This window comes from Podarcis gaigeae (genome assembly GCF_964106915.1).
Source record: "Podarcis gaigeae genome assembly, chromosome: 5".
Taxonomy (NCBI): domain Eukaryota; kingdom Metazoa; phylum Chordata; class Lepidosauria; order Squamata; family Lacertidae; genus Podarcis; species Podarcis gaigeae.
The window spans coordinates 96,130,047-96,141,596 of record NC_139681.1 but is presented as its reverse complement, the minus strand read 5'-3'; the positions used below and the strand labels follow the sequence as shown (position 1 = coordinate 96,141,596).

The window sequence follows — 11,550 nt, the reverse complement described above, 5'->3', positions numbered from 1 at the left end:
ATCTTTTGGTATGAAGCCCATCTCAAGTGGGCAGAAATTTCTCAGAAATTCTGCTGCCGGAGGCTGGTTGTCCTCTTTGTTCCTATAAATAGGGGCCCTGACCGCTTCCCCGATCACACAATGCCCTGGGCACAGACATGTTCCTGGCACTGTCTCCTTGCTGCAGTTCTCCCCCAGCTCCACTGGGAAGATATGACTGCGCTCAATGGCTCAGTTCGGCTTGCAAGCCCAAGGGGGTTGGCAGGGACAGCCAGTCCCCCCCCCCCCGCCTCACCTTCTCCACCCTGTTTTTCCAAAGGCAGTCATCCATCACAATCAAGGAAACAGCTGACAATGCCAGCACTCGTGGGACAGCTGGCCTGCCAAGTGGCTGAAAAGGAGGGTAGGGGGATTGGGGGGAGGAGGAGGATGGGAGAGGTGGGTTTCAGCTCAAAATAGTCCTCCAGACCATCCCACACACACACACTGCTGCTTGAGGTTAGGAAGAAAGACTGATCTGCGCCACTGGCATGGGTTGGTCTAGCCTGGTCCTCGCCTTCACCTTCCTCACAGGTAAGGAGGCTCAGTCCAGGTAGAACTCCTGGGCTCTGATTGATGTGCTAAAACAGAACTCGGAAGCTTTTCCTTGGGAGCGGGGAAAGGGGAGGAATTGCTTGGAACTGAGATGAAATGCGAAAGTAGGAAACTCTTATGGGGAGTCAGATGGTTGGGAATGGTCTACAAAGCTGGGCAGTGGGTCTCCAATGGTTTCAGGCAGGGGACGGCCCCAGCTCAACCTGGAAGTGCAGGTGGGGGCTGATCTGGGGACCGTCTTAATGCAAAGCGGATTCTCTGCCCCTGAGCTATTGCCTAATGGGCAAGCAAGGGATGGGCAGACCCCGCCCTCGCCTCAGTAGCCTCCTTATGTGGGGTAAACAAATGGGATATCAGAGGGATTTGTCATGGACACAATGCAGTTGGGGGGAACTAGGCACAAAATTTCATGGATTCTGGAGATTAGATAGATAGATAGATATGAAACTGGAAAACAGGTAAGTGACACCTAAGGAGCATTTACAACACCTTTGCCCCTTTCAGTTTTAAGCTGCTCCTACCACACTGTGGGTTAAGCACATAAAAGTGCAAGTACATAAATAGGTACCGCTCCGGGGGGAAGGTAAACGGCGTTTCTGTGCTCTGCTCTGGTTCGCCAGTCATGCTGGCCACATGACCCGGAAGCTGTACACCGGCGCCCTCGGCCAATAAAGCAAGATGAGCGCCACAACCCCAGAGTCAGCCACAACTGGACCTAATGGTCAGGGGTCCCTTTACCTTTACCTTTACACCACACACACACACACACAGAGAGAGAGAGAGAGAGAGCGCAAAATTGCATTTATATGGCACTTTTAGACGATCAAATATTTATTCATAACATAACAATTAATTACGTATACTCTGCCCATCCAGCTAGGTTGCCCCAGCCTCCCTGGGTGGCTTCCAACATTATACAAAAACACAATATAAAATCATATTGTCTCCGCCTTCGCTGGCCTGAGTTACCTTTACAACAACCCTGTGTGGTAGGTTAGGCACAGAGTCTCAAGGCAATCCAGTGAGCTTCCTGGCTGAGTAGGAATGTGAACCCTGGACTTCCAGGTCCCACTGCACAACCACACAGGGATGGGGCAAACACACAGGTGAACAAGCATACAAGTTTGCCTCCTGCCACACACCTCTATCTTGGTCCTCCGACTCACTGACGCTGCGTGAGTTTTTATGAGGTCCTGCGATGTATTCTCTTTCAGCGACACAATCACGGAATTGTAGAGCTGGAAGGGACCCGTGGGTCATCTAGGCCAACCCCCAGCAATGCCATGCTCCAGGAGTGCCCTGCCACCAAAGTGCTCACCTACGAGGGCTGGGTTGCAGAGGCAACACAATCCAAACAGAGAACCAGCCTAAGCCCAAGCAGGATCCAGAGACAAAGTCAGGCACGAGTCCGAGGTCAAGATCCCAGGGAGGTTGGGCAAGGAACAACAGAGCAAGGCAGCAAGACCAGACTCGGGAGCAAGGAGCCAGAGAACGCCATCCTGGAAATCTCAGGAGGGATGACTTAACGGGGCCAAACTTGGGCTTCCTATCGATCAGCCACCTGACATCACAATGGAATGAGGTGCGAGGTGCTTTGAAGTCCCAAAGTTGGGATTTCCCCTTGCAAGACCCTGATAAAAAGGAGATCTTTCTCCTCCCTTCCTGAGTCCCATCCAATTATGGCAAGGGAATGACTATTAAACCGCTGCAGCATAGACAGGCCCTAAAATATCCTAGGTAGGAGCAAGTCCCCTCTGAGGAAAGGCTGTGAAGTTTGCCTTCCTCCTCAAAGTCATTGTGGATGGAGAGTCCTGATTGAGGGAGAGCAGCTGCTGGCCATGTCCATTAGCAAGCCTGGGGGTGGCAGGTGCCAGCCGAGAGTCACGTTAAGAGTTTTCCAAAGTTCAGTCTTCCCTTGGAGCTGCCCACTCAGCCTCCCGACCCTGCCTGGCTCTATCAGCTCCTCAGTAGGCAGCTGCAATTACCCTAATGAAGGCAATTTGCCAGCACCTCTCCCACACACTTCCCTTTTAGATTTTATTGGGCAGTTATCGTGGGCTAATAATTTGATAATGTACGGGATTAAAAAATAGTTAGCAAGGTAACCATCTGTGGACTAGACTAGACAGGGATAGATGGCAGGCGGAGCTGAGGGGGCTTTAAATTTAATCCATTATTATTTATGGAATGCATTCCACCTGCCTCATTAAATTCCCATTTCTGCCCAGGGATGGGAGTAATTTTGGATTTGTGCAGGGAGCGGGTTTTTGTTTAGGGAGGTGGGGGATGATAAAGGTGGAACGTGATAAAGGTGTATGCAAGTATGCTGGGTGTGGCGGAAGTAAAAAGGGAGAAGTCTGCCTATCACTAGAAATTCAATTCACTTTGCATTTAAAGGTGAACTCATCTAACCCACAGTTTCTGAAAGAAGATGCAAACCAAAACACGGGCATCTTTCAGAATCCACGCTTCTCCAAATTTTTCAATGCAATTCGGCAGTCAAGCAACGTGTACAAAAAAAGCATGTAATTAAAGGGTAAAGCGTGCATGGCAATACATATATTACAGTCCAAAAATGCATTATTGATGGGAAATTATTTGCAAATAAATAAATAAAAATGAATTGAATTGTAGAGTTGAATTGAATAGAGTTGAAAGGGGTACCAAGGATCATTCAATCCCTGCAATGCAATAATTAGGTAACATCACATGCAGAAGTGTGTATATTAGGAGGAATTTACATTAAAATGATGGTTTAGGGTTGTTGTTGTTTTTTAAAAAAGGAATGCTGATGAAGAAATGCGGAGAACTGAAATTAGAAAAATGAGAAACTGAGAGAAACCAGAATTTTCAGATTTGTCTGTTCCTCCTCAGACGTTTCCTGATGAGATGGAACAGCAGTAAGTGCTGCAGAAACCAAAGAAAGTGATTTTCCTCACTCAGCACACAATTCATTCCCAGAACTCTCAGAGCCGGCCCTACCGTTGGGTCGAGTGAGGCAGCCGCCACATTCAGTAGATGCCTGATGTTGGGGAACAGCCATGAGATGTTGGAGGCAGAGCTGGGTGTGCCACACAGCTAGCCCTGCACCCTTTGTCAACTCTGGTCGACACCTGGTCTTCTCTTGCCTTGACCACTATAACCTTTCGCTCTCAAGTCTCCCATTGTCCCACCTGGTTCCCCTCACAGCTACCCATCATTTAGCTGTCATTCACTCCTCTCATTACTCTTACGCCCCTCCTTAACTTGTCTTTCTGTCCACACCAAAATCCAGCACAGGCTCCTTCTCCTTCTCTTCAGGGCCCTTGTCCCCCTTATTTCTCTGCTCTCATATCCTGACTCATCTCTGCCCGGGGTCTTTGTCCTCAAGCTCCACCATCCTCAGGCCTCCTGCTCCCCTTGCAAGGACCCCCCCCCACTTTCTTGCTTGCTGCTCCCCATGTCTAGAGTCACTTTCCCAAACACCTGTGTGACGCCACCTCCTTCACTTCAAATGCTTCCTCGAAACCCTCCTTTTGTGTGGCGAGTTCCCGCCCCCCCCAGTGGAAATAATGACACAAATACCATATTTTTCGCCCTATAGGACGCACCGTCCCATAAGGCGCACCCAGTTTTTTTGGGGGGAAATAAAGGGGGAAATTTTTTTCCCCAGGTGCGGGGCTGGGGCGGGGGAGGCCAGAGCTTCCCCCGACCCCAGCCCCGAAACAGGCAGCTCTCTGCAAGCCGTAGGAGCCCAGCGCTGGCTCCCGCTGCTTGCTGAGAGGTCCGCGAAGCCTGGACGCGCTGAGCTCAGCGCGCGCAGGCTTCGGCATGCAGGCACCTCTCCGCAAGCAGCGGGAGCGCTCCCGACCCCTCTCGCTCTCCAGGCTTAACGAAAGCCTGCATTTGCCCCATAGGACGCACACACATTTTCCCTTCATTTTTGGAGGGGGAAAAGTGCGTCCTATAGGGCGAAAAATACGGTATTAAGGTTAATGGGCTAAATAAGGCTACAACTTTTATTGGTTACAGGTGATGAGCGGTATTGGCTTAGGCATTGGTCCTAACCGACTATATCCGACTTCAGCCCATCCGCTTGCAGTCCAGGAAGGGTTAACCACCAGTAGGGGGAGTCCTGCTGATGCACATCAACTAGGAACTCCCCTGGGGTCACTGATAGGGGGCGTGCCTTAGGCCCTCACCTCCCTAGGCTTCAGACAGGGCCACGCCCCCCGAAATCCTTTACCGGACTATCCTTCAATATGTGGGACAGGTGATGGTGTTACCTCCCCTCTTCCATCTACAGAACAATACCAATGCCTAACCACCAATACCCAGAAAGTTGTGACGATTTGCTACAAGGTAGGTGGAAACCAAGTGGCTGGTGCCAATTTGCCAAGTGGAAAAATTCCTACCAGATCTCTCAACGGCGACCAACCAAGGTCCATAGCAAGGTCAAAGAACGAAAACCTTATAGGGCGGGAGGGTGGGAAAAGCATGAAGAGCTGGTAAGCAGCAAAGAGGGAAATCCCCGGCTGCTTCTGCTTTAAATAATGCAGGCCACACCCCAGAGCCAGCTGATTGGCTGACCAGGAGGTGACGCGGCCGGGAATCCCCCCAGTCGTGCGGGGGCCGTGAAGCCCGCAACTCCACCTCCTCCGAAGAGCGGAAGTGGCTTTCCAAGGCACCTTTGGCTCTCCGTACATAACAAAGAGTTGCTTCTTCATTGTCTTTCTCCAGTGGTCCTGAGCCGAAACCAGGAGGAGAAGCTTCTCAACGACCTGATGGCCAACTATGACCGCAAATTCCGCCCAGCCAAGGACGAGAGGGACATTGTTGACGTTTCGGTCAAGCTAACCCTCACCAATCTCATCACACTGGTGAGGAAGGAAGGAAGGAATAAAGGAATAAAGGCTTTATTTCCTATCCCCCATGCAACATATAGTTAAACTATGGAACTCCCTTCCACAGGACACAGTGATGGCTTTAAAAGATTAAATTCATGGAGGAGAGGGATATTGATGGCTATTTAGGGCATGTGACTGATTCTTGGGGGCACTGCAGACGGAATGGAAAGCGAGAGGTAGATGCCGGATTTTGGCATTTCTTACGTTCTTAACATCTCATACCTAAAATATACATTTCAGAATTCTGTTGCTCGCTAGCAAGGCTGCATGTTCTAGTTCCTAAAGGAAGCACGAATGCATCTGCAGCAAGCTCCAATAGCAGGTGGAAATTTAAGGCTCAAGACAGATATATCATTTAAAAAAATCACAGCAGGCTCTTCACACCTGATGTGAGCCTGGCTTCCCGACTTGCACAGCGAACACACATTATATCAAGCTGAATGTAGCATCAGCCTCCAGGCTTGCCTCTCCTTTGAGCTTTAAGTATGTTCTCCATCATTTTTATTGCTCAAAGCACCCAATGTACATTTATCGGCTCGTACATTCAACATTAGCCTTGTTTTCAAAAATGAAAGGAGGGAAACGCTTATAAACAGTCGCAAAAGTGGCGGTGCCTTGGCGATGTCGTCATGGATACAAGCCAACTGGCACCCTTATTTATTTATTTTATTAAACCTACATACTGCCCTTCATCCGAGGGTCACAGGGTGGTTTGAAGCCACCTCTTGCTGCTTATTCCCACTGAAGTAGTCTCACTAAATGCAAAGATGACAGAGACTGCCTCTACAGATCCCTGTTTGCTGTCAAAAGGTGTAGGTTATAGAGGTTCGGGGTAAGTTGTAGCAAGACTGGATCAATGTTACAGTTGTCCAACTGTGAGGGCGTCTCCACCTCCATCGTTAAACCTGGACACTGAGGTCCAACTCAGAGGGCCTTCTGGCGGTTCCCTCATTACGAGAAGTGAGGTTACAAGGAACCAGGCACAGGGCCTTCTTGGTAGTGGCGCCGGCCTAGTGGAACGCCCTCCCTGTGGATATCAAGGAGATAAAGAACTACACAACTTTTAGAAGACATCTGAAGGCAGCCCTGTATCAGGAAGTTTTTTGTTTTATGCTGTTTGTACAGTGGTACCTTGGGTTACATACGCTTCAGGTTACATACGCTTCAGGTTACAGACTCCGCTAACCCAGAAATAGTACCTCGGGTTAAGAACTTTGCTTCAGGATGAGAATAGAAATCGCATGGAGGGGGTGTGGCAGCAGCGGGAGGCCGCATTAGCTAAAGTGGTGCTTCAGGGTAAGAACAGTTTCAGGTTAAGAACGGACCTCCGGAATGAATTAAGTACTTAACCAGAGGTACCACTATATATCTGTTGAAAACTGCCCAGAGTGGCTGCAGCAACCCAATTAAATGGGCAGGGTACAAATATAATACAGTGGTACCTCCAGTTGCGAATGGGATCCGTTCTGAAGGTCCGGCCGGATCCTGAGGTTTCCACAACCCCAGGATCACTGTTCTGCATATGCGCATGGGGCGGTAGACCGCTTCTGTGCATGCATGTGCGCGAGGCAAAACCCAGTCCAATACATCCGGGTTTGCCACTTTTGTAACGTGAAGTTTATGTAACCAGAGGCTTATGTAAGCCAAGGTGCTACTGTAACCATAATAAGAGCAGCAGCAGCAACACTCACCTTTTCCCTGCTCTTTCCAGGCACGGCCCACTCTTTAAAGTTCTGTGTATGAGCATCATTCCCCTCCCCTCCAGAGCTTTCTCTGTGGAAACCTGCTCTTTGAAGCTCAATCGGAGCAAATGGCAATTGACAGAAAATCTGAATTAACATTTGCTCCGATTTAGCATTAAAGAGCGGGTTTTCCTGGAGCAAAAAAACAAGTGTGCTCAATCATGGAACTTTTAAGCATGGACCTGTGCCTGGAGAGAGCAGGGCAAAAGTTAAGTGTGGATAAGACCTTAGATCGGTGTTTCCCTAACTTGGGACTCCAGCTGTTTTTGGACTACAACGCCCATCATCCCTAGCTAGCAGGACCAGCGGTCAGGGATGATGGGAACTGTAGTCCAAAAACAGCTGGAGACTCAAGTTTGGGAAACACTGCCTTAGACAGTTTTCAAAGGAGAATTCATGGAGGATAAGGCTCCAAGGCACGACCTAGATGACTTTAAAAGGGAGAGAGGGCTCTTGTGCTCAGATCCTGTTGTGGGTTTGACACAGGCATCTGGCTGGCCACGGGGAGAACAGGATCCTGCACTAGATGGACCTGATCCAGCCACAGGGTTCCTCTTACATTCTAACTCTGTCTTCTCTCTTTTTTCAGAATGAGAGGGACGAAGCTCTCACCACCAACGTTTGGGTAGAACTGGTAAGAGAAGCAGCCCAAGCTTCACCTGTTATCTTTTATGTGTTGCAAATTATGAACCCTTTAACTCCACCTTTCCTACCCTGGAAGTCTTAAGAGCTAGTAACTTAATTTTGGGGTGGGGGTGGGGGGGGAGACAAATCCAGGGATGCTGGTGATTTTCCTAGCATCCTGGATTCTGGGTTTGGGAACTCTAGTTGTGCCTCTAGTTGAAATTTACCCTGGATTCAAATTTACCAGGAAGGTAGTCTGCCTCAAGACAGTAGCATGTTCCATTGCGAAATATCCACCAGGTCGGCCAGTGTGATTAACTGATTTCTTTGTTGGCAGAAATGGCACGATTACCGCCTGCAGTGGGATGCGGCTGATTACGACAACATCAAGTGTTTACGAATCCCCTCTACTATGGTGTGGCTGCCAGACATTGTCCTGGAGAACAAGTCAGTATCCTAAAGGCTTGTTCTCTTCCTCCTCTTCATCCTCCTCCTCCTCCTCTTCCTCCTCCAGCTCATCTGCCAGCTGGCTGCAGGTGAACTTGGGATTCCCCTTCTGTAGATAGGAGATGTGACCCAGCATGTCTCCTTGTAGCCAGGGAGCTTACTTGATCTTGGTGGGCTCCTCCTGGGCTCCTTCCACAAATTAGTTCCCAGAGAAATTGCTGAGTTTTGGGGGAAAGAGTAACCTTCACCCAGAAGGAGGCATGTCTTTCTCTAGTTCAAAGAATTGTAAAATTTAAAAGTTGGAAGTGACCACAGGGATCATCTAGTCCAACCACTGGCAATGCATGAATCTTTTGCCGAACATGGGACTTGAACCCACAAACCTGAGATTAAGAGTGTCAGGCTCTACCGACTGAGCCCTCCCTCATGAACTAATTAGCTGGAAGAACAATTAAAACAGAGCTTACAAGCAGCATTTAAGATTGCATTATATAAGTTAGCAATGTCTTCATCATAGAAGATCCTTTTAATAATATTGGTGGGGAACCTCCAGATCTTGAGGGTATTTTAGGTCTCGAAAACATCTGGATTTGGCCCACAAGGGCTTTTGGGGAAAACTATGCCCACCTGTCTGTTACCAAGCAGATGCCATATGACATTAGACCAACCTAGTGGTTTGAAAGCATGTCAAAGTGCAAGTAGATAAATAGGTACCGTTCTGGCGGGAAGGTAAACAGCGTTTGCTTGTGCTGCTCTGGTTTGCCAGAAGCGGCTTATCCTGCTGGCCACATGACCTGGAAGCTGTACGCCGGCTCCGTCGGCCAATAAAGTGAGATGAGCGCCGCAACCCCAGAGTCGGCCACGACTGGACCTAACGGTGAGGGGTCCCTTTACCTTTACCTTAAGCCCACCTGTCTGTTACCAGGCAGATGCCATACGACATTAGGTGCAGAGAGCTGTCACATCTTATCTAAGTATGCTGATCTTGGCACTAAGCACCACACAACTATGACTGGATATAATCTTATCTCTGATCTTAGCGCTGTGGCACTTAGTGCTGAGATCAGAGACAACCCCATTTATTTGACTATAGACTGCCAAAAGGATCTTAAATAGTCTTAGAGAGCCAGGAAACAGAAAGGAATCACAATGCTTTCTTGTAAAGGCCCCATAGAAGAGGGCAGAAGAGGCTCTTTACCAAGATAAGGAGAGGGCTCCCCCCCCTTATTTTCCCACTCTGTGGCAGCTCTTAGCTAGGGGGTGAGGCTGCTCTCCTCTGAGACCAGCGCTAGGATAGGGAAGGAAAAAATATGCCGAGTTGCCTCCCCACAGCAGCACTGGGGCCGAAGAGGAACATCTCCTATCTCAGCGCTGGTACGGAGAAGATGAAAACACTGTTTTTCTTTAGCGATGCTAGAGTACAAGAGGAGCATCTCCTCCTATCTCAGCGCAGGTGCAGAGCAGAGGGGGGAAAGTGTTTCCTCGCTCCATAGCAGTGCTGGGGCAGGAGAGGAGAGTCTTCTATGTGTGCCTCCCTGCCTGCTTGAATGTGCTTGTGTTGACCATGCCCACCTCTGCCATGCATCCCTCTCAGGGGTGACCAACCTTCACTGCAGCCTTTGGGTCCCAAATGGCAGGAGAGCTCTGCTGCAAGAGAAAGGGGAAAGGGATCCTGGCTCTCCTGATCTCTTCCTGGAAGCGGTTGGAGGATGGATGGCGGCTAACAGATTTAAGGTTGAATCCTGACAAGACAGAAGTTCTGTTTTTGGGAGACAGGAGGCAGGCAGGTGTGGAGGATTCCCTGGTCCTGAATGGGGTAACTGTGCCCCTGAAGGACCAGGTGTGCAGCCTGGGAGTCATTTTGGACTCACAGCTGTCCATGGAGGCACAGGTCAAATCCGTGTCCAGGGCAGCTGTTTACCAGCTCCATCTGGTAACCAGGCTGAGACCCTATCTGCCTGCAGACTACCTTGCCAGAGTGGTGCATGCTCTGGTTATCTCCTGTTTGGACTACTGCAATGTGCTCTACGTGGGGCTACCTTTGAAGGTGACCCGGAAACTACAACTAATCCAGAACACGGCAGCTAGACTGGTGACTGGGAGCAGCCGCTGAGACCACATAACACCAGTCTTGAAAGACCTACATTGGCTCCCAGTACGTTTCCGAGCACAATTCAAAGTGTTGGTGCTGACCTTTAAAGCCCTAAACAGCCTTGGCCTAGTATACCTGAAGGAGCGTCTCCACCCCCATCGTTCAGTCCAGACACTGTGGTCCAGCTCTGAGGGCCTTCTGGTGGTTCACTCCCTACAAGAAGTGGTTACAGGAAACCAGGCAGAGGCCCTTCTCAGTGGTGGTGCCCTCCCTGTAGAATGCCCTCCCAACAGATGTCAAAGAGAACAACAACTACCAGACTTTTAGAAGACATCTGAAGGCAGCCCTGTTTAGGGGAGCTTTTAATGTTTGATGAATTATTACAGTATTTTAATATATATTTTTTGGAAGCTGCCCAGAGTGGCTGGGGAAGCCCAGCCAGATGGGCGGGCTATAAATAATAAATTATTATAATATTATTATTATTCCTCCCCTTGTTCCCCTCAGCATCGACGGGGTGTTTGAGGTTGCGTTGTACGTCAACGTCCTGGTGTCCCCCGACGGCAGCATCTCCTGGCTCCCCCCGGCCATCTACCGCAGCGTCTGCCCCATTGTGGTCACTTTCTTCCCCTTCGACTGGCAAAACTGCTCCATGGTGTTCCAGTGCGTACTAGTTGGAGCCTCCTGCACCCGTAGCAGTTCCCTGCATGATTTAGAGGGTGGAGGGGGTGTCTCAGTGAGGGTGGAGAGGGAGGCAGTAGATGAAGGGGGACTTATCTTGCTCATTCATGTTCCTACACCCCCCCCCCCAAAAAAAATGCTACTTATGTTGGAAATTTTAATGCCTGAAGGGGACTAATAATATATATTCATTTCTAACTGTGGGCACATTTTCTTTCTGCATTTATATCATATTTTTAAAATTAATTTTTCATATGCTAACATATATTTACTTGTATTTACTTATTTAACGAAATGTATCTGCCGTTTAATTGTTAGCTCCCCACTTCTAAACAGTTGCATAAATTCAATGTATGCAGCCCTATACACTCAAATTACTTTAGAAAATACCTATATGCATTATAAGACATACACCGAAACAATATACATGATAATGAGAGGATAAACAGGTATTTTAAATAATCATTTTATCTGTTCATACATTTACTTATATTAGCATGTAACC

The 11,550-nt window shown here is 48.9% G+C and overlaps 1 protein-coding gene across 3 annotated transcripts in view; it reads left to right on the top strand.

The window, feature by feature from the left end:
- The first annotated feature begins 417 nt into the window (after window positions 1-417).
- Window positions 418-11,550, top strand: part of CHRNG (cholinergic receptor nicotinic gamma subunit) — a 29,292-nt gene continuing 18,159 nt past the window's right edge. Inside the window, exons 1-6 of one of the 3 annotated variants that reach the window (XM_083739639.1) lie at window positions 454-552; window positions 3,448-3,498; window positions 5,293-5,432; window positions 7,791-7,835; window positions 8,163-8,272; window positions 10,872-11,027. In XM_083739639.1, the coding sequence (XP_083595765.1) occupies window position 3,498; window positions 5,293-5,432; window positions 7,791-7,835; window positions 8,163-8,272; window positions 10,872-11,027 (452 nt within the window). In that variant the 5' untranslated portion in view covers window positions 454-552; window positions 3,448-3,497. Of the gene's footprint in view, window positions 553-3,447; window positions 3,499-5,292; window positions 5,433-7,790; window positions 7,836-8,162; window positions 8,273-10,871; window positions 11,028-11,550 lie in introns of all 3 variants that reach the window. The other 2 variants (XM_083739638.1, XM_083739640.1) reach the window with 2 other exon arrangements.